Raw genomic sequence first — 21978 nt, 5'->3', positions numbered from 1 at the left:
CTCTCTCTCTCAGAAATAAATAAACATTAAAAAAAATCTATTCCACCCCCCTTGTTTATCATATAAGATAACATTCATAAGATCCAGGGATTAGGATGTAGATAATCTCTTAGGGGACCATTTCTCAGCCTACCACAGTTCTCATAACTAAGAAGTCTATAGGCAGGTTGGGCTTCAGGCAAGGTTTGATGTCACTGAGGACCCATCTCTTTCCATTTTTCTACTCTGCGGTCCTTGGTATTGTCTTCATCCTAAGGCTTCCAGGAGCTTCTTCATTCACATCCAACGCGGGAGGAGGAAATTGTCTTTGTCCCAGCGTTCCAAGTCAAAGTGCTGGGATGCTTTTTGATGAGACCAGCTTGGATCATGTGGCTGCCTCTAGGCTGATCACAGTGGCCAGGGGGGTGGTGTGTGTTGACAGACCTAGCTTAGGTCATGTGTTTTGTCCCTGGAGCCAGGTTGGGGAGTTATCTTTCCTGGAACCCCATGGATTCCCAAGTGGAGTTTGATGCCTCCTGCACAGGAGTGGTAGCTGCTGGGGAGGCCAATGTTCATGGAAACCCAAATCACCCGAGAGAGTAGAAGCACCTGGGAATGAGCTTGGAGATGTGAGCACACGTGGGGGGACCAGAGCCTCCTCATCCCTCAAAAGGAGGCCGTGGGGCAAAGAAACTATGAGCCAGGGTGGTCCTAGAAGGCAAATGTGGGCAGATGGGGAGAAGCTCAGACCCATGAAGAAGCTTTTGGGGATGACTTTCTAACATGAGGTGGTGTAGGGGCGCCTGGGTGTGGCTCAGTCGGTTAAGCGTCCGACTTCGGCTCAGGTCATGATCTCACAGTTCGTGGGCTCGAGCCCTGCATCGGGCTCTATGCTGACAGCTCAGAGCCTGGAGCCTGCTTCGATTCTGTGTCTCCCTCTCTCTCTGTCCCTCACCTGCTCACACTCTGTCTCTCTGTCTCTCTCTCAAAAATGAATGAACATTAAAAAAAAAAGTTAACATGAGGTGGTGTGGAGAGGGTGGAGTGTATGGGCTAAGGAGGCAAACACATTTGCATTTGAATCCTGGTTCAGACATTTATACCCACGCGATTATTTTTATTTTATTTTATTTTATTTTATTTTATTTTATTTTATTTTATTTTATATTTTATATTATTTTATTTTATATTTTATATTTTATTTTATATTTTATATATTATATTATATTATTTTATATTTTATATTATTTTATTCTATTTTATCTTATATTTTATATTATATTATATTATATTATTTTATATTTTATATTATTTTATTTTATTATTTTATATATTTTATTTTATATTTTATATTTTATTTTATTTTATATTTTATTTTATTTTATATTTTATTTTATTTTATATTTTATGTTATTTTATTTTATATTTTATATTATATTATTTTATTTTATTTTATATTTTATTTTATTTTATATTTTATATTTTATATTTTATATTTTATATTTTATATTTTATTTTATATTTTATTTTATTTTATTTTATTTTATTTTAGAGAAAGCGTGTGTGAGTGGGGGAGAGGAGCAAAGGGAGAGAGAGAGAGACAATCTTAAGGAGGCTCCACACTCAGCACAGAGTCCCATGTGGGGCTTAATCTCATGACCTTGGGATCATGGCCCGAGCCGAAATCAAGAGTCAGATGCTCAACCGACAGAGCCACCCAGGTGCCCCAATCCGTATGATTTTTTTTTTTTTAATAAAATAAAGCCTTTACTTTGGAATAATTGTAGATTCCCAGAAAAGTTTCAGAGATGGTCCAGAGAGTTCCATGTGCCCCTCTCCCCGTTTCCTCTGCTGTTAACATCTGACATTACCATGGTAGAGTTGTCAAAACTAAGAAACCAACTTCGGTACATGACTATTAACTGAACTCCAGATTTTATTCGGATTTCACCAGCTTTCCCACTAATGTCCTTCTTCTGGTCCAGGATCCAGTCCAGGATCTCACGTGGCACGTTGTCCTCACGTCTCCTTGGTGTCGGCTGGTCTACCCCACTTTCTCCATCTTTCCATGGTTTCCATGACCTTAACAATTTTAAGGAGTCCTGGTCAGAATTTTGTTAAACTGTCCCTCTATTTGGGTTTATCTGATGTTTTTCTTATGACTGGGCAGAAGTTATGGGTTTGAGGGAAGAATACCTCAGAGGCAGAGTGCCCTTCTCGTCACATGATCTCAGGAGGCACATCATGTCCACGTGACTTAGTCCTGGTGATTTAACTTTGACTATATGGTTAAGCTGGTGCCTGCTAGGCTTTCCCATCGTGAAGTTACTATTTTCCCCCTTTCCTTTTTTTGTGTGTGTTTTTTTTAAAGATTTTTAAAATTTAAATTAAAAAATTTTAAGTTTATTTATTTATTTAGAGAGAGAGTATACAAGCAGGGGGAAGGGGCAGAGGGAGAGAGAGAGAGAGAGAGAGAGAGAGAGAGAGAATCTCAAGCAGGCTTCACACTGTCGGCGCAGAGCCCAACGCAGGGCTCGAACTCCCGAACCGTGAGATCGTGACCTGAGCCCAAATCAAGAGTCAGACGCTTAACTGACTGAGTCACCCAGGCGCCCTGATTTTTATTTTATCTATTTTAATGTTTATTTATTTATTTTGAGAGAGAGAGTGTGAAAGGGGCAAGGGCAGAGAGAGAGGGAGACAGAGGATCAGAAGCAGGCTCCGTGCTGATAGCAGAGAGCCTGATGTGGGGCCCGAACCCACAAACCGTGAGATCGTGACCTGAGCCTGAAGTTAAATGCTTAACCAACTGAGCCACCCAGGTGCCCTGATTTTATTTTTTTCAGTAATCTCTATACCCGACATGGGGCTGGAACCCCAACCCCGAAATTAAGAGCCACACACTCTACGGACTAAGCCAGGCAGGCACCCCTGTTTTCCCTTTCCATACTCTGTTCTTTGGAAGCAAGTGGAACCCACACTCAAGGCATGCTCCCGATTCCTGGTGGATATATCTACATGTATTATTTGGGGTTCTTCTGTAAGGAAGATTTGTTCCTTTTGCCTACTTATGTAATCAGTCATTTGTTATAAAGGCATGTACCTATGCTTTTATTCATCTTTCCTTTGAGTTATAATTAAATACTAAGCTATGTATTTTATTGTTCAAATTGTTCCAACTTTGGCCATTGGGAGCTTTTTGGGCTAGGCTCCTGTGTCTGTTTGACACCCCCTTTTCCTTGTTTCTCAAGCACTGCCTTACTTCCTGGCACTATGAGATGCTCCGGGATCACCTTGTATTTACCTGCCTGAGTGCTAGAATCAGCCATTTCCCTAAGGAGTATAGTGTCTTCTATTGGAGAGTGGTATTTAGAAACCAAGATCTGGGCACTGCGTGTGCTCATTGCTATTGAGGTGTCACTGCTTCTAGGCCCTCCCATTGGACAGAGGTAGGAAATCTACTTATCTATCATCTATCTATCATCTATCATCTCTCTCTCTCTCTCTCTCTCTCTCTCTCTCTATCATCTATCTATATCATGTGATTTTAAGTAAGACGCTTAATAACTCTAAGGCTCTGTTACCACATCTTCAAAATGGGGGTGGTGATAGTAATGCCTACTTCATGGAGTCTCTGTGACTCGACACGGTGCCTGGTCCACAAGAAGTTGCCAAAAATGATGGCTTCTATTGGGTCAGAGCTACATAACCAGAGCGTGGGGGCCTTTGTGAGACGATCAGGCCTCCGTCCTTAAAGACTTAAGGAACTCCAGGAATGGGATTCCTGCATTGAGTAAGGACCAAAGGGCCTCTCTGCTTCTTCCAGTGCTGAATCTGCACTGGGAGAGCCAAGTTGGCACCAGACTGGCAAAGCGGAGGAAACAAGTTCTCCTCATTCAACCTGCCCTGGCATATCTGGATTCTGGCTGACACCCAAGTCTGTGCTAGGCTGCTGGGGGCTGGGGTTGGGGGGTGGCGGCTGGCTTTGGGGCCATTCTGCGAGGGAGGCGAGGGCTGCACAAGACCCCACCAGGCCCACTTCTCTCGTTTGCCACCTACCCAGGAGGTAGATCCAGGCGAGGCATCTTGACGTAGCCCCTCTCTCCGCGGTATGTGCCTCTGCCTGGTAGGCCTGGCCTCCGTATCTGGCCTTGGCCAAAGACCTCGGGCCCTGCCCCTGCTTGCCGTGGGAGAGGGAGGAAGTTGGGATGGGTCTGGCAGGACAGATGGGGGCGGGCATGTCTGGGGTAGGGGTTTTGGCCCCTGAGGCTGTCTGCTCGGCCAATGTCCAAGCCGCGTACCTTTGGGAGCCAATCTCAAGGCTTCCCGGAACCCCCTTCCCACCCAGGGGTCCATAAGAAGCCACCCAGGGCTGACCCCTTCTCTACAGTGACCGAGGGGATCCTGCTTTCCTCCCGATAGATCCCAGGCTCCAAACTACTGTTTCAAAGATTTTATCCTCAAAGGAAACTGTTGAGAATAGAATTTATTCAATTGCTCATTTACAGGGCACGCTGAGGTTTCAGGGTTAACCAGGAGCCGAAGCTTCAGTCCCACCAGGCACTAACCTTTGGGGCAGCAGCATGAAGCCCCACATCATGGAGATGGCCTCTTGTGTCTTTGTTGATTCTCTTCCCCCTTCTCTCCCTTCCTTCCTTTCCTTTCCTTCCTTCCCTTTCCTTTTCCTCCCTTCCTTCCTTCCTTCCTTCCTCTCTGTCTGTCTCTCTCCTTTCCAGTCCCCTTCACTCTCCTCTCTCATCTGTGTCTTCCATGGACGGGGGACAGGGGGCACAGAGGCATCCAATCTCTGTAAGAGATGAGACAGACAAGAGACTGGACACAATGCAGGGGGAGGCTTCCAGACAGACTCAAGAATTGGTAAAAGTGGGGGCAGCAGGACCTCCCCTAAACTGTTGGCAGGGTACGAACTGACAGGATACTTTGGGCAGTAGTTTGGCTGCGTCTGCGAAGGCTGACTACATGCCTACCCAGTGACCCAGCAAACCCACTCCTTTCTTTGGGTATGTACCCAACAGGAACGTGTAGAAAGACACGAGCTAGAATGTTCATAGCAGTCCTGTTCATTAATGACCAAAATGTTAGAAATGACCCAAAGGCTCACCAGTGGCAAAAGGGATAACGTGTGGCCTATTCCCAAGGGAAACCCTGCAGAGTAATGGGAAGAAACCATCTGCAAGTCTGTGTAAGGACATAATCTGGACACAACGCGACAAAAGCCGGACGCAAAGAGGACTCCTCAGATGGTTGTATTCGCGTAAAGTGCAAAAGAAGCCGGAACTCACTGCGGGTGTAGAGGTCAGGGCGGGGCTGTCCCCCTGGTGGGGGAGGAGTCTGAGGATGCCCCTTACACAGGCTGCTCGTCTGGGGGACAGTTTGTTGAGCTGCGCACGTAAGATCTGTGTCCCTGATGCCTCGGGGTGAAACTTCAACAGAAGCTTTACCCTGGTAGAGAAACCCTGGGGCCCTGGGTGGGCGAAAACAGCAACAGGCAGCTCTCACAGGAGATCGGGATGGGCTTCCTGGAGGCAGGGCCCTCCAAGCTACATCCTGAGGGCTGACATGCAGATGGTCGGAACAGGATATGGCAGAGCAGAGACCCAGGATTTGCCCTCCTCTGGGAACTAGCAGTTTACAAAAGGTCTTTTCCAGTCAGGAAGAAAGAAGGAGTCTGTGGCTCAAGTCCTGGATCTGACCTTGGTCTTGGCCTCCTCCTGCTCTGCTTCCAGCTGGGAGGGTCCAAGGACCCTCGCTCCAATATTTGATCTGGGTTTTGATGGAGAGTTGCCTTCCGATTCCAACAGTTTAGCTGTGAGCCAGAACCATCTGGGGGGGTGGGGGCGGGAAAATGACCCTTTTTGCCGATGAAGGAAGTTTGGTAAGAAAAGGCTGTGGAACGTGAAAGCTCGTCATGGGGACAGCAGCAGTGACAGGGCCTGTACCTGACACTTTCTGAGCACCGGCTGTGAGCCTGGGACCAGACTCTTTGCTATCAATGACTCCAAGGATTTCCTCAACCACCTGTTCTGCAGGGCAGTGGGAGGGCGGGAGGAGGTGCTCTATAAGCTGTGAAATGCAGTGCCCTTGGACAAGGCCTAGAACCCTTCCATAACCAATTAGCGGGTCGGGCAGCCCCGTGTGCACGGTGGGGGGAGTTTGGGCCTGGGGGATGGTGTTGAAACTGAACCCTGAATGATGCCACCGATGGGCCTGTTATTAGAGCAATGAGAGAGGGCCACTTAGGCCCTGATATAAGGACTGTATGCCCATCTCCATATTCAGCGGGTATTGTTGAACCCATTTTACAGATTAGAACAGGGACATTCAGAGAGAAAGGCAGTGTGTGCGTCTACACACTGGAGCCCCGCACAGGCTTGGTGCCCTGGCCATTTTCCAAGCTTGTTCCAACCTCAGGGCTTTTGCCCAGACCGTTCCTTCTTCCTGGGCGTTCTCAGTCCCTTCCTCGGGTCTGGCTCCTTCTTGTTGTTCCGGCCGTGACCCAAACGCTACCTCCTCTGGAGAACCTCCCTGATCACTCTCAAATATGTGGCCTCCCCACCTTCCCTCCTGCCACTCTGGGATTTCTCGTTTATTCACTTATTGACTTGCTCATTGTCACCTCCCTGTTGGACCGTGGGGCAGGGACCTTGGCTTTGGCCTCAGTGTGGAACGCAGTGCCTGGCTCAGAGGGGAGGCTCAGCAAATGTCTCTAGAGGGGTCTGAGGGGATTTGAACCCAGCCCCACACGACTCCTGAGTTTGAGCCTTCACGCTCTGCTTCTCGGGTCCCATGCCAGGCCGATGAGCCACACGATGCCAGCGGGGCAGGGGGTGGGCCTGGGCGGCCTCAGGCTGTGGGTGAGGCTGCCCCACCTGGGCTGAGGCTGTCCTGGGCACCAGGAGACCAGCTTGGCCACTCTTGCCGCCCTGACCTGGGGTTGAACCTGGGCTCAGCTCTCACTTCCTGTCCTCGAGGGACCCTTCCCCATTCCAGGGTTCCTCTCTCCAGGTCTCAAGTGTCCTCCCCAAACTGTGTATCCGACACTCCTGGGGGGGAAGAGCAGAAGGAAAGGGGCTGAGCCACCAGCAGGAGGGACTCTCTGAGAAGGTAGAGAACTTCTCGAGTGTGGGAACTGCAACAACTGGGCGGGTAGAGGAGGCGGAGTTATGGAATCTCCTGAGCAGCATGGAGAACAGGATGAACAGTCATCTGCTTGGGCGGGGTGCAGGGGGGTGGACGGGGTGACCTTTGGAAGCCACTCTCAAGCCCCCGGCTCATGAGCTGTCCTGAGGGCTGGGGGCCTGGTTGGGAAGGAGGGGCGGGGGCCGCTGCTGGGCCTTGTGGGAGAAGGTGGAGAAAGAGGCTGACGGGGGGCAGAGGCTGGGCCGGCTTATTCACATGAAGCCATGAGGATACGGGGGATGCTGAGGTGCTTTCTGGTTTCCAAAGAAGGGTGTGGGGCGCCAGTGCTGGGACTGGAGTCCGGCCAACCTGGCCCTGAGTCCTGCTTTACCACTTACAAGCCACGAGGCTCTAGGCAAGTGACTTCCTTCCCCTTTCTGAGAGCCTCAATCCCCTCATCTGCGAAACGGGAATAATAGTGCAGAGCAAAGGAGGGGACGCTTCAAAAAAGGACTTTGCCAAAAAAACATTATTCAAAAGGGAGGCGATGTTCGGCCGACTGGGCCAGTGTCATGATCACAATGGCGCTATTATCGTTCTCGGGGCAACCTGTGCACCTGGCGTTGGGTCACCGAATCCTTATACAACAGCCCCATGTTGCCACCCATTCTATAGAGGAGAGCTCTGAGGCTCAGGGAGGTGACCGGACTTGTCCAAGGTCACATAGCCAGTTGGAACCTGACTCAGGACTGAAATCCCCATCCGATTTCGGTCCAGTATCCTGCAGCCTGTGATTGATGGAGAAGGCACTTTACAAACTGTAACGCGGTGAATATCCTCATCACCGTTTTCTTTTTTATGGTAATTGCTGTTTGTTGCCTGGTTTCCCCTAGTGGGCGCGGCGTCCTCCTCAGTCCTGCCACCGGGGGGCAGCAGAGCCCCGGGCTGGGACGCGGGGGTCCCGAGGGCGGTGCCCTGCCTACTCCTCCCGGCAGTTAGGGATGGGCCCACCTGAGGCTCCGCTGTGCGGGGTGGGAGGGGAGGTTAGGGACGCGGGGCGGGCAGGGGTCAAGAGTGGGCACAGTCTCCGGAAAGTAGGAGCACGTGCCCAGCCCCGGTCTCAACTCTGAGAGGAAGAGGTCTGACGCGTAAGATGGCGGTTGGTTGTGCCTCCCCCTCCAAGAAGCCCCCAGTGCTGACTCCAGGGCTGGGTCCGGGCCGCCTCCTTCCCTGACAGCGACGCCTCCCGGGCATCAGCTGATCGCAGGGCCCGTCGCGGGCTCCCTGCTCCCGCTGGACAGTCGGCACCTCGAGAGCAGGGCTCTGATGCCTTCAGGGATCCCGGCACAGACGGGGTCACTCTGGGCTGCTTCAGGTTTATTGACGACACGCGTGGAGGTGTGTCCGCGCTGGGTCCGGAGTCCCTTCCCTCTGAGACCGCCCGGAAGGCACTGGAGGGCAGGGGAGGATTCCTCAGACTGAAAGATGCTTGCTTATCCCCAAAGGCTCTGGAGACTACCCCCACGGGCCTGTGATGGTCCCAGGCTTTATGCCGAGTTCTTGGCTACATAATGGGACAATAAAAATCCCTACCACCGAGTAGTAAATGTTGTTTGCCACTTCGTCAGCGTCAATTTCCTCCTTTAACCCCTGTAACAGCCCTCTGAGCGGGTTCTGTCTGTAGCATCCAGACTTTACAAAGGAGGAAAGGAAGGCTCAGAGAGGGGAAGTGCCTTGCCTGAGGTCACACAGCAAATGAGAGGCAGAGCTTCTTTGAGCCCGGGCCCACGGGAAGCAGAGCCTACTCCCTGAAGCCCTTTCCTATAACCACCGCCTCCTTCCCAGCTCTGCAGCAATTCCTGGCTCGCGAAGCCTGTGCCTGTCCACCAGCCGCAGGTCTCGCGGCATCTCTGGGGGAGCGAGGATGTTGAGATGCCCACAGCCTCTCTCTGCTCCGGGCCGGGCTTCAAGCCCCTCTGCCTGGCCCCCGTGATGCCTCTGCCCTCCCTCTGTTTGCTCGTGCCCTGCTTGGGTGTGGGGATAATGCAGTTTGCAGTGGCCCGTCCCCTGATCCTGTTATCCCCTATAAGGGGTGACAAATGCTTGCGATTGGCCCTGCCCGCCCCTGCCCCAGTCCCTCGTCTAGACTCCAGGTGATGCTCGGCGGTGGGATGCCTCGGACCTCATCCCACGGAGGCCTTTGTTTGGTGCCCCTTAAGCTGTGCCCCGTGGCAGAATGGCCCTGACATTCTCCAAAGAAAGAGGACACCAAATGATGTGACATCAACCTTGCTTTAACACCCGTCTACGCCTGCCCCTTTCAGGGTGGGGCGAAACAAGGCGCCGTAGAGGGCAGGTGTGGACGTGCCCTGGGACGCTGTACTGCTTGGCTGAGGTAGCGGCCAGCAGCACTGGTCACTCAAGGCCCTGGAGCACCCTGGACTCGGCCCCCACCACAGCCAGCTCTGACGGCTGGATCCAGTGGCTTTGCGGGCCCGAGGAGGCCGGCCAGAGCACCTGGGGGTGGGGGTGGGGGGCGGCAAATACACGCTGCATGCTGGTGAGGGAGCTGCAGCAGGACAGGGTGCCCACACCCCCTCTTTCCCAAACAGGTGCCTCCCTTCTGCGCTCCCCCACTGCGTCTGCAGTCTTCCAGGAAGAGGCCGATATAATCGCTGAGTTGGCTCATCGAGGCTGGTATCACCCTGGCGGTTCTACAGGACGAGCCTGCTGCTTCCAGGGCCCAGAAGGGCCTGCCCCAGAGCCCGGACCTGGCCGGGCTCCTGTTACCCGCCCTGTACTATTGTTCCTGCCGGGCACCAGGCCCTGCCCCTCGCACTCTCCTCCTCTCCCGCCCCACCCTCTGGCCCAAACATCACCTCACGCCCAGACCCAGCCCCTCTCCAGTTCCCCAGACGCCAGCCTTGCTCATCCCTGGGGCAGGATGGGGTGCCAGGACCCCCGGCAGTTGCCCACTCCCCACCCTCCACACACACACCTCAAGCTTCATCAATGCCAGGTGCCCCGGACTTGGTACAGGTTTGATTTCCAAAACCACGTGTCTTGGCTGTGTGGCCTCGGGCAAGTCCCTTTACGTCTCTGAGCCTCGATTCCCATGCAAGGTGTCGTGGCCCCCGTGCCGTGCTGTTAAACCATAGAAAGTGCCGGGCGGGGTACCCGGCACGCTGGAGGTGTTCAGGAAATGGGTTTCCGACTCTTCCCCAGCATGATCTGTTCTCCCGGGGCCTGTGGGAAAGAAAGAAGCTGTGGAATCTTCAGCTCGCCCATCTAACAGTAATCAGCGTGCAATCATCATGCTCAACATGCAGCCCGAATTGTTCACTTGTGAAATGGGTTCCAGCCTCGAAGCTCTCCCGTCAGCCGGCTCTGGGCTCCTGGCTCAGGGGGGCGGCTGGCTCGAGTACCGGGGTCCGGGGCTCTGGGCGGGAACGGGGTCTGAGATGCAGGAGGGGAGTAGGCAACGCCTGGGGGTGGGGGGGGGCACGGGCTGGGGGGGGGGTTGGGATTTGGAAGAATCCGGCCTGCCAAAGGGGGGAGTGGACCAGGCTGCCCTGTGGAGGCCCGGGAAGCCTGGCCCCCCTCTGGGGCAGCTCCAGGGGCGAGCCCCTGGCCCAGAAGCCCGTGCTGGAGGCTTTAGCGCCCACATCCTGGTTCTGGTGGTGGCAGCACATCACCCCTGCTCCAGACAGGGGTCTGTTTTTCTTCTTGCTTGTTTTGGGTTGGGGGCGGGGGGAACGCAGGCAAGCGGTGCGGCAGATACCCTCCAGGACTGGCAAAAGGGGCGCTGGGAAGGCAGAGAGGAGAGGGCCTGGGCTTGGGGAGGGCTCGGGGAATGACCGGTAAAGAGGGAGGGGCGTGTGAGTGCGGGGTGGATCCACGAGGGAGTGAATCGGTGAGTGTGTAAGCGAGTGAATGAGCGAGTGAGTAAGCTAGGGCCCCAGTCGTATTAGCAAACACTTATGCAGCACTCGCTGCCTGCCTGACGTTGTACAAAGCGCTTTACTTGTCTGAACTCAGTCTTCACCGGAACTTTATGATGCAGACAGTATTATTACTTCCGTTTCGTGGAGCAGGGACCCCCACCCCCACCCCAGGCACCCCAGGAGAAGTTAAGTCAATCGCTCAAAGTCACACAGCTGGTATGTGACTGGGTCGGGACTTGAACCCACGCAGGCTGGCTCGAGTCTCTGGGTACTAAGTGGGCGCCTAGCCCCAGGGCTATAGAGGAAGTTGGTAGCCGAGGGGTGGAAAGACGGATTTTGCGTCTGGACCTTGAGGCGTCAGGCTTCACGGCATTCATTCATTCATTCATTCATTCATTCCAGGTGTCTGCTCACTCATCCACTCCTGAATGCTGGCCTTGGGAGAAGGAGGGGTGAGATTAGTAAGATTCTGTTCTGCCCTGGCGGAATTTGTCCGTCAGGGCTTGGCTTCAGTGCCACCGCTTCCAGGAAGCCTTCTCTGACTTCCTCTGCGGAGGGCTCGCAGGCTCCTGGGCTTCCCTCAGTACCATCTTCCCCTGATGTCTGCTTCCTTCCCTAGCTGGGCGGTGCTTTTGTCTCTGAATTCTTGGCATGCCCCGGGTGCTCAATAAAGGCTCCATGAGCAAAATGTCGCCACTGAGCCTCCTCCTGGGGACTCCCTGCTCTCTGCCGCCTCCTCTCGGCACTCCAGCCAGGAGGCTCCGGTGTCTGGGTAGAGCCCATGGGGTCCCTGTAACTCCCCAAGCCCTCCCCATCCTGCCGGAGTGGAAACTCTCCGGGCACTGGTTTCAACTGGCCGCCACTGTCAGCAGGGCTGGAACTCGCCTCTGCCCTGGGAGGGAGGGAACTGGGCCCGCCCTGGCTCAGCGACCCACAGCAGCCTCTTCCTCCGTTGGCTAAATGTTTGTTTTCAAATTCCTGAGGCCTGCGTCACCCCCACCCCTGTCCCTACCGGTCCCTGGCCGGCTGGGCTGCCGTTGCTTCCTTCCTTGCTTGACCAGGGTGGGGTGCTAGGCCAAGTCTCTCCTGCTGCCCACCAGCTAGGGCCAGAGCCCTGAGGGGGCTGACATCGGTGAGATGAGAGATAGCGCCCTCCCCAACCTCCCCCCCCCCCACCCCGTGTAGACTCTTTTCTCTGCAGGGAACAGTGGTAAGGGATCTCAGCCATAGCCAGGACTGGTTATCTTCTGGGCGGGGTTGGCTGGGTTGGGGAAGCCCTGAGCTGGGCACTGCCCCCTCCCCCGCCCCCAGCAGGCCTGGTCCCGGCCCAGAAGCCCAGCAGAGGGCAGACCTAAGTCCAACTCACCCCAGGGGGACGAGTGGGTCTCAAACTGGAACTATTACCCATGGGAATCACCCGGGACACTGGCAAACACGCAGCCTCCTGGGCCCCATCCTCTGAGCCTCCCCGGTGAGTCTGGTGCAGGAGGCCCACACGGCTGGATTTCAGCTGGCTTAGGCAAGCAAACTTGGCCTCTTCCGGCAGCTCTAGCACTGGGTGGGTCAGCTGCCCTGCAACTGGCCTCCTAGAGCTCCACTGTCCAGTTGCGGAGGCACCGGCCACAGGTGCCTATTTAAATTTAAATTAATCGAAATGAATTGAAAGCCGGTTCCTCAGGGGCATTAGCCGCACTTCAGGTGCCCAGCGGCCACTTGTGGCCGGTGGCCACCACGCGGCCCAGAGCAGATGCGGAACGTTGCCATCCAGCCATCGGTCCGTCCGCAGAACGTTCCCTTGGACAGCACCGTTCTAGAACGTCAGCTCCGTGAAGGCAGAGATAACCGCTTTATTCACCTCTGTCCGCAGGCTCCAGTTCGGTGCCTAGGACGTAGCTGGGGATCGATAGATACTTTTTCAATTAATTTTCAAGCCCCGCATCTGGCTCTCTGTTATCAGCACAGAGCCCACTTTGGATCCTCTGTCTGTCTGTCTGTCTGTCTCTCTCTCTCCCCCTCCTATGCTGTCTCTTTCAAAAATACATAAACACTGGGGCGCCTGGGTGGGTAAGCAGCCAGCTTCAGCTCAGGTCATGATCTCACAGCTCATGAGTTTGAACCCCGCATCGGGCTCTGTGCTGACAGCTCGGAGCCTGGGGCCTGCTCTGTGTCTCCCTCTGTCGCTGCCCCTCCCCGCCTCACATTCTGTCTCTCTCTTCTTCGAAAATAAATAAACATTAAAATTTTTTTTAAATAAATAAACCATGGGGCGCCTGGGTGGCGCAGTCGGTTAAGCGTCCGACTTCAGCCAGGTCACGATCTCGCGGTCCGTGAGTTCGAGCCCCGCGTCGGGCTCTGGGCTGATGGCTCAGAGCCTGGAGCCTGTTTCCGATTCTGTGTCTCCCTCTCTCTCTGCCCCTCCCCCGTTCATGCTCTGTCTCTCTATGTCCCAAAAATAAATAAATGTTGAAAAAAAAATTTTTTTAATAAATAAACCTTAAAAATATATATATTTAAAAAGAAAAAGAGCTTTCTCAACCTCCCAAACTCAGACTCTGGCCCCATGAAACCGTAACTCCTCATCAACAAACAGTTTTGAACAAATGAGCGGCCTTGGCCAAGTCACTTCCCCTGCTCTGGGCTTCAGCTGTGTCATCTACAAAATGGGTATCATACCAGTTTGTCAAAAGGATCAAACGAGATAAAGTGTGTGCTTAGCACCGGCCCTGGCACACAGTAAGTGCTCATCAAATATTAGCTGTTACTGTGTTATTACCCCATCGGGAAGGGGAAGTCGAGCGTCCCACACCTCCCTGCTTTCTGAACTCTGCATTCAAGTAAACAGAAACGGGGACCACTGTGGGTGTGAATCACATGGGTGTGTTTTGTCTCCAGGGTGTGAGCCACCATTGATCCTTTGTGTCCCCAGCCAGGCTAGTTACCCTGATGACCACGTTTGCCTTTCCCAGAGTTCTTTCACCAAAGGCCTCCCTTGGGATCCTGCAACAGCCCCGAGGTGGGGAGAGGTTAGAAGGGAACCTTATAGACGATGTCAGTGTGCAGATGGGAAGGCTGAGGCCCAAGGTTAACACCAGAAGCCGGTGGCAGAGTCAGGATTCCGAGCAGAAATCTTTCCAAACTACCCCCTGACTGGCACACCGGAGTCATTGGCTGAGTGGATGGATGGATGCGGTTAGGCTGATGAACCTTTCTTTTTAAAATTTTTTGTTAATGTTTACCGATTTTTGAGAGAGAGAGAGAGAGAGAACGCACGAGCAGGGGAGGGGCAGAGAGAGAGGGAGACACAGAATCAGAAGCGGGAGCCAGGCTCTGAGCTGTCAGCACAGAGCCTGTTGCGGGGCTTGAACTCACGGACCATAAGATCATGACCTAAGCAGAAGTCGGCTGCTCAACCGACTGAGCCACCAAGCACCCCACAGGCTGATGAGTTTTTCTTGGTTTTTTTTTTTTTTTTTTTTTTTTTACAGCTGAAGGGACAGTCTCAGGGAGGTTAAGTGAGGAGCTTGGTAAATATTTATGGAATTGATCACACGGTATCAGAGGTTAGGGCGAGCTGGCCAGGCGCTCTGAACCCTGTAGTACCTTTAATCCCTGCCCCAAGGGACAGCCGGGACAGTCTTCTTGCACAGGATGGGATGTTATTATGGTGGAGTAGAGAGAGAAGCTAGCTGTTGGCATCACGAGAGAAGGAAGAAATTTCTTTGTCTTTGGCGTCAGCCTCAGATCCGTGACAGATCTGGAGACGAGGGTGCGGTCTTGCAAATCTCTGCAACTTTCTAAGCTAGGGACCCTTCTAGAGACACTGTCTCTAAAAGCTGTGGCTGGCCTCCAGTCAGTGGTGAGCTGGTAAATGTTTCACCACCGGCTGCCTGAAAGGAAGAAACAAAGCAAACCAGTAAACAAAAAAACCACAAAATCTTGGTTTGCGTCAGTTGCCAATTGCCGTGGTGTAAATACTTACACTTGCAGCTGAGTTCAAAGCGCCAGTGAAATCGGGCTTGCAAAATCCATGAGCCTTTAACAGCCCCCTCTCTCTGAGCCAGTAGGAGCCAGGTCTGCGTAACTCAGGCAAGACTCTTCCCCACTCTGTGCCTCAGTTCCCTCATCTGTAAAGTGAGTCATTTCCATGTTCCAGCCCAGAAGTGAGGAGATCAGCAAGGCAAAGGGCACACCTTTGAGTCCCTGGCTGGCGCATGTTGGCGGGGACCCGGAGGGGAGAAAGGAGCATCAGCTGGGGGGACCGGCACCGCACCCCCTTCCCACCCGGGGCTCCTGGGCAGCCCGATCTTCCTCCCTGGCCCCAGGCCCAAGGATTCCAGAGTGGCCCAGTGGAGGTGACCATGTAGCCCCCCCTGTCCCGCCCGGCCCCGCGGGCCACTTTCAGAAGTGGGCAGAGGGAGGGCAGAGCAGCCCAGTGGTGATGACAGAGTTTGCTCAAATCTGGAAAGACAGGCTTACCCGCCCCTGTCTGGCTGATCCCCCTCATGTACCCTGGCTTACCTCCTGGCACCATGGAGAGGGGAGAAATTCCCCTCTGCCACCCAGGCAGCTCCTCCTGTTCCTACCTGAGCTCTGGCAGGACCCTGGGCACTCAAAGGGGCACAGCTTTGACGAGGGGGTGCCAGGTCACGGGGACGGTCCCCACTCCGCATCTCTCCTCTTGCTTGTGGCATCGAAGGCATTTGCAGCCAGGGACTAGTGAGCCTGGAAGTTAAGGGGAGGTGGTCATGTTGAGAAGGGTCTGTTGAGAGGGAAGACTGCATTGCTGAACAGGTGTTCCAGAACTTTCTTTCCATGGAAAGAGACGAGAACACAATAAAATATTAGGGCAAGACGATGCCTAGTGAAAACGAGCCTTCTGCCACAAAGACGGGGAAACTGAGGCCAGTGAGGGAAAAGGTCATGTCCACAGTCACACAAGGACTGAGAGGCTGAGCTGGAGCCCAGACCCGGTCCCTGGATGTTCAGTCTCTCTTCTTTGCTACCTGGTGAGTGGCAGAGGGGCCAGAAGGTGGGGACCCAGTCACAGGCTGTCCTGGAGCGAAGGGGCGACCAGCCAAGGCCTGCCGTTTCCCAGGGGGTGCTGGTGACCGCTCCGGGGAGATCTGTCACCCCCTAGGAAGCAGAACCCCCCTTCTGGAACACCTGGGGCCTGAGAAGTGCGGTGACTGTGAGTCCGGGGTGGGCCGCTCCCCTTCCCGACTTGGGGGCGATGCTGCCCGCGAGCGGGGAGCTAGGCCTGCCCGGCTCTGCTCCCATTTTCTCCCTGATGCCTTGGGCCAGTCACAGTCCCTCAAGGCACCAGCCTCTCTGGCTGCAAAATGGGATGTTTGGACCAGATCACCGGTTGACAACTCAGCTGCAGAATGATTTTTAAATGCCTTGTACAGAAAATGGACACATGAAGGGGCAGGTCTGGGAGAAGCTGGCGCTTAGGAAGGAAAACAGGAGGGCCGAGGATTTGGACTCCCTGGAAGGGACCCTCGGCCCTCCCGGGGCAGAATTCCTGCATGGGACCACAGAACCCACGGGGGGCTTCATCCACAGGGTGGGGTGGGATCCCAGGAGCCTGGGTCATACCCTGAGGGAGGAAGTCAGGTGCTAGTCCAGTCTCCCGGAAAGCTGGAGAGATAGAGATAGAGAGAGATAGAGACGTCAGAGATAGAAAGACAAAGACAGAGAGATAGAGACAGAGACAGAGAGAGACAGAGAAGTCAAGAGATAGAAAGACAAAGGGGGAGACAGGGCAAACCCCCAAAAAAAAACAAAACAGAAAAGGAGGCACACAAAAAAACAGAAATATTTGAGAATGAAATGGAGGGAGAAGGAGAGGGAGAGAGGGAGAGGGGGAGAAGGAGAGACACATGTTTCCACTCAAAGTTCTTGTTTAAAATAAAACCGAACCAACAATCTCGGCGGCTGACGGTTGGCCGGAGCCCAGGCCCCAGGCAGAGTGTGACCACGGGCCTCCTGGCCCCCTGCCTGGAACTCAAATAATGACTGCCTGGGGCCTGATCTCAGCCACCTCCGACAGAGCCTTGTCCCCAGACAGTGGTTCAGGCCTGAGGGTCCCAGGAGAGGCCCCAGAGCCAGAAGAGCCCCCAAGGCCTCTCTCAGATACCACCGAGGGGGATGCCTCTGCCAGAGCGTTTTGGCCATTCCAGGCGGGGAGCAACCAGCCACCAGGAGGCCTGGGGCTGAGGGCCAGAGGGAAGCCGGAGAGGGAACAAGCTCAGACTTTAACCTGGGGCCCAGTCAGCAGGGGTCCAGCACCACCCAGATGCTCAGGGTCTCTCCACCCCTCCTCTCAGTGCCTGTGGCCCCAGGCCCAGGGCACTAGGCTGGGAGTGAGCCATGCGCCATGGGCATTCTGGAGGGCCTTCTGGAAGGAAGAGTAGGCAGGTTGGTGAGTCTAGGGCCTTGTCTCCCAGTACACCTGGCCAGGCTTGCCCAGAGCCCCCTGTCTCTCTCTCGCTCTCACTTTCTCTCTCCTGCGCTCGCTCTCTCTCTCTCTCTCTCTCTCTCTCTCTCACACACACACACACACACACACACACACACACACGTATTATGCACTGAGAGACAAGACTTGATCTGGCCTAAACCCCATGTACCTGGGCAAGAATAAAAGTACTTTAATAGCAGCTTGTATTTGTAGAGCACCTGCTGGGCCCTGGGCCCTTCCAAGCCCTGAATGCATCGTCTTAGTGAATCCTCAGGCCCCACAAGGCCTGGAGCCATTATAATGCTCTCTTTACAGATCGTGAAACTCAGGCTCAGGGGAGTTAATACACTTACCCAAGCGTCACCAGTAAGACGCTGGATTTGAACCAAGGTTTGCTCACCTATGCAGTCCCATGCCCCGAGGTAGGAGGAACTTCTGGGGTGTGGGGCCAATCCCCCCGCATCCCAGTGCCCGCGGAGGGGGCACAGTCCACACCCTCAGGCCCAGACTCCTGTCCCTTCCGGAGCTGAGAGAGGCAGGTCTGAGAACAGCTGATCCCCTGGGTTTTGTTCTTGGCACAAAGGAGTCCGGATCCAGGCTTAGTGGTGAATGGCGAGGGGCCCGAGGGGCCCGCAGCCCCCTCCCGCGGGCCGGCCTGGCAGGCTCTGCGCCTGCCGCTTCCCCAGAGCCCCTGAGCCCTCAGCTTCCTATTCAGAACCCCGGCTCAGCCCCGACAGGAGTATCAAAGGCCGGCAGATCTAGGGGGATTACAGGAGGCAGTGGGAGGCTGGGGGAGCTGGGCTGGAGGCAGCCCCACGGGGCTCCCTACTATGTGTTGGGCACTTCCTGGTCTTGGGTACTCCTCACGGCCACGGGCAACGTGGGTGACGACGGGAAAAGGAAGGCTAGAGAAGGGAAGGGACTGGTCCAAGGTCATGCAGCAAGGCCGAGGCAGAACCAGGGTGTGAATCCAGGTAACCTGGCTCCCAGTCAGGGCTTTCTTCATGAAACAAGGCTCCTCTGTGCCCAAGACACCCCTGTCCCCTGGCCTCTTCCAAAGACAGAGAAAGGGACAATGGCAGACAGAGAGGACAACGAGACCCTAGCTGGCAGGGGCAGACACAGGAGAGAGTGGGTGTCCTGTGGGAAGCCCCTTCCCCTGACCACCCGAGGGGGGCACTGGGGGCCCTGGGCCAGTGAGAGCAGTGGGGTCTGGGGACTCAGACTTGCCCAGGAGAGAAGGGAATGGGGGTCTCGCTAGTGAGGGCTCTGGGTGGGAGTAGAGGGTTAGGGGGAGCAGTACACTGGGCCGTTGGTCCCCGGAGTGTGGCCCTACTGTGTGGCCTCAGGGAGGAACACATCCCTTTCTGGGCCTCAATCTCTCTCTAGGCCCCCAGGCTCAGAAGACCTCCCTCGTTCTGTCATGGGGACGCAGGCTTGGTAACTGAGGGTCCCTTCCCTGAATCCTTGCAGTGGGGCTGGCTGGTGCTAAGCTCTGGACCGGCATTCCTTCCACCAGTCCCCCTGGCAATGCCATCAGGAGGCTGCCGCTATGTCTCCCCCACCTGACAGACGAGGAAACTGAGGCTCAGAGAGGCCTCGTCCAAGGTCATCCGGCTTGTAAAGATTTCAGAGCCTCCCGACCTTACTCCCACCCTCTCTCCTCAGGATGCCGGGCCCTGGCTGTGGGCTGGGCCCCCAGCGTGCGGTCCCCTCCCTCCTGGTGCCAAGGTGGCAGGGGAAGGTGCCCACCTGCCTCCCCACCCCAGCTGCAGGCGTGGAGCCACGGCACCCCCGGGGAATGCCGCTGCATTCCTGTGGTGGGGGTGTGGCCGCCCCGGGCGCTGTTTGCCCCGGGCTGGTGCCCGTTGCTAAGCAAGCCCCAGCTCCAGGCGCTGAGTCAGCAGGCCGGGCAGCCCTGTCCCTCCCAGCGAATCACCAGCACGGTGGTGGCTGGAGGAGAGGAGGAAGTTCTACTTCCCTTTGGAGGAGGAGGGGCGGCCTTAGGGTTCACATCTGGGGACACCGGCTAGACATAGTGGGGGGAGTCGGGGTGGAGGTCTGAGATGTGCCTGGGGGAGGTAAGACACGCCCTTCGAGAAAGTTGGGGAAGTGGGGCTCCGGGCCCCAGTGGGGGTGGGGGGAACTTTAGACTAGAAGGGAGGCAGCGGTGCCGGCCGGCTGTTTCATCCAGGTCCTTATCTCGTATAATAAAAGTGATTCACTACTGATATCCTCCACTGTTCAGATGGGGAAACTGAGGTGCGGCCAGGTCTTTAGTGAATAAAGGCCTCCGACAGGCCTGTGAACCAGACCTGTGCTCAGCACGCCAGGGGCGGGGAGAGACCCTCCAGGCCTGGCTGTATGAGCCTGGGCTAGGCTTTGCCCCCGGGCCTCAGTTTCCCTTCTCTGCTGGCATCAGCCCAGGGTCTCTCCGAGCCCTGAGAAGGAAGAGAAAGTGGAAGGTCCTACAACCTCCTCCTAGATTAGGGATAAGCCACTTCCCCTAGCGGGTCTCACCCTCCGGGCCAGACTTTGATCTGGCGCCTGCCTTCAGATTTCTTTATCTTTACGAGCAGTGCCCCTGGGCACCACCCCACTCGGTCATCTGGTGCAGAAAGGGACAGGTGGAGGGACCGGCCCCAGGAGGGGCCGAGGACTCAGAGGGGTCCGGATGCTAACCTCTGCTCCCCTGGGACTTCCTGGTGGGTGGTGGGCACTGGGTGCCAGAAAGCTGGGAGTTTCAATGTCTGGTTTTGGTGGTTTTTGATAAGAGAAGGACTGGGAGGTGACAGGGCTGGGGAAAAATGTCCCACCCCCAGCCTGCCTGGCAGCTTTGTCCCACTGTCCTGGAGCCTCTCTCAGTCTTGGGGGGAGGCGACTGGAACAGAAGACCATGGTTTTGGGGGGTTAGGGCTGAAAGGGGCAGTGTCTGTGATACTTCCTTGGAGAGGAGCACCCCCCATCCAGGCCGATGGGGGAAGGCTCTGCCTCTGTCCTGGGACTCTCTCTACTCGGACCAGAGGCATCCACTCTATACCTAGAAAAGCCCCCCAGTCTGCTGGAGGAGTTCCTGCCCTTTCCCCTGGGGGGTTCACAGTCTGAGGACAGAGGCAGGCAGGACTGCTAACTTGCAGGACTGTTGACAGTCCAGCTCTGTACCTGCTGGGCCTCATCAGGCCAATTTGAAGGTGAGGAAGGCAAGGCAGGGCCCAGAGACACGTACCTTCACCCCCACAGGGATCAGCCTAGGGTCAGGGCCTGGCTGGGGAGGGGGGGGGGTCTCTGTCAGACTGGCCCCAAGGCACATTTTCAGGCTGTGACATGAGGTGAATCCCGTACACAAAACAATTATTACTGCTTGCTCCTCTGGGCCCGGCGAGACAGGGAGGCTCTATTACAGGGTTGGAACAGCAGGCAGCCCTCCCACCCCACCCCACCCTGCCTGCCCCCCACATACGCCCAGGCACAGACACACACACCTGCACACACATGCAGACACACACTTTAGTTGTAGGAGCAAGTCCCCCTCCCCCTCCCCAAGCCTTGGTTTCCAGGGCTGTTCTGGGGATCCTAATAGCGAGCATTCCTGGATATGCAGTATGTGCAGAGGCCAGCACCTCCCTCCCCCACCCCATGCCCTTGCACTGGGACAGGATAGACAGACACGGGCACGCACGCATTCCTACACACTCACCTGGGCGCTTACCTACGCCCATGCAGCCCTGCTCAGAACCCCCACTCCCTCTCATGCAGTGTGCCCACACATCCCAGCTGGAAGATCACACCGCGGCTGGTACACGCGGATATGAACTTGGGGGCCACGGCAGGGTTCCCAGGACCCCAGACAGAGCTCTCACTATCCACCATCAACAGCATTCCGTTTCTAGGGCGGACCCCAAGTCAGCCCAGCCCCAGGCGAGGTCCGCAGGCTCTTTCCCCAATTTGGCAGCGGGGACCTAAGTGCCCGAGACATCCCCTGGGACAAACTGCGCATGTCCGTCTACAGACCTTCAAAGCCGCGGTGTTACGCTCAGCCCAACCCCAGGCAAGTCTGTGGTCTCCCTCCTGCCCTTGTCAGTTGGCAAGTCCCAGGTGCAACCTTCCCCTTCCACAGACGGGGAAACTGAGACCAGAAGGAGGATGGAGTTTTCTAGTTGTGAGACCTTAGGCAGACGTCTGCCAGCCTCAGTTTTCTCGTCTGCCTCCCCTCCAGGGTCGGTGTGAGGACAAACGATGAGGAACGAGAAGCGGTAGCCCGGTGCCTGGCACCGAGATAAAGCTCGCTAACGCCCACTGTGATTATTGTTAATTATTACTGTTATGAGGCCGCCAGGTCAGGTGTAGTGGCTGAAGGCTTTCTGGAGGAGGCGACTTTTAAGGGCGGGGGGAGGGGGAGGAGGGGCGGCTCGCCCTCCAGGCGAAGAACCAGCAAACTGTCGGCAAGACGCG

At 55.3% G+C, this 21978-nt stretch overlaps 1 protein-coding gene and 1 long non-coding RNA gene across 2 annotated transcripts; one reads left to right on the top strand and one right to left on the bottom strand.

Moving 5' to 3' along the window:
* Positions 1–8272: 8272 nt before the first annotated feature.
* Positions 8273–10561, top strand: LOC123379429. The gene is made up of 3 exons (XM_045034870.1): positions 8273–8278; positions 8325–8517; positions 9732–10561. Exons 1-3 carry the CDS (start codon positions 8273–8275, stop codon positions 10220–10222), a joined length of 690 nt encoding a protein of 229 aa, XP_044890805.1. The 3' UTR covers positions 10223–10561.
* Positions 10562–14559: 3998 nt separating this feature from the next.
* LOC109502111 lies at positions 14560–21978 on the bottom strand. Its single transcript, XR_002744995.2, has 4 exons — positions 21538–21978; positions 15647–15785; positions 15043–15267; positions 14560–14950 (listed from the first exon to the last, which is right to left on the bottom strand). It is a non-coding gene; the product is annotated as an uncharacterized LOC109502111 (long non-coding RNA).

This window comes from Felis catus, chromosome C1, assembly GCF_018350175.1.
Source record: "Felis catus isolate Fca126 chromosome C1, F.catus_Fca126_mat1.0, whole genome shotgun sequence".
NCBI lineage: Eukaryota > Metazoa > Chordata > Mammalia > Carnivora > Felidae > Felis > Felis catus.
Note: the sequence above shows the minus strand (reverse complement) of the source record. Positions and strands in the feature narration are given on the sequence as shown.

Coding starts and splice junctions, on each gene's coding strand:
- LOC123379429 (XM_045034870.1), top strand. Junction 8,518..9,731: donor TATTGACGACACGCGTGGAG/GTGTGTCCGCGC, acceptor TTTCCCAAACAG/GTGCCTCCCTTCTGCGCTCC.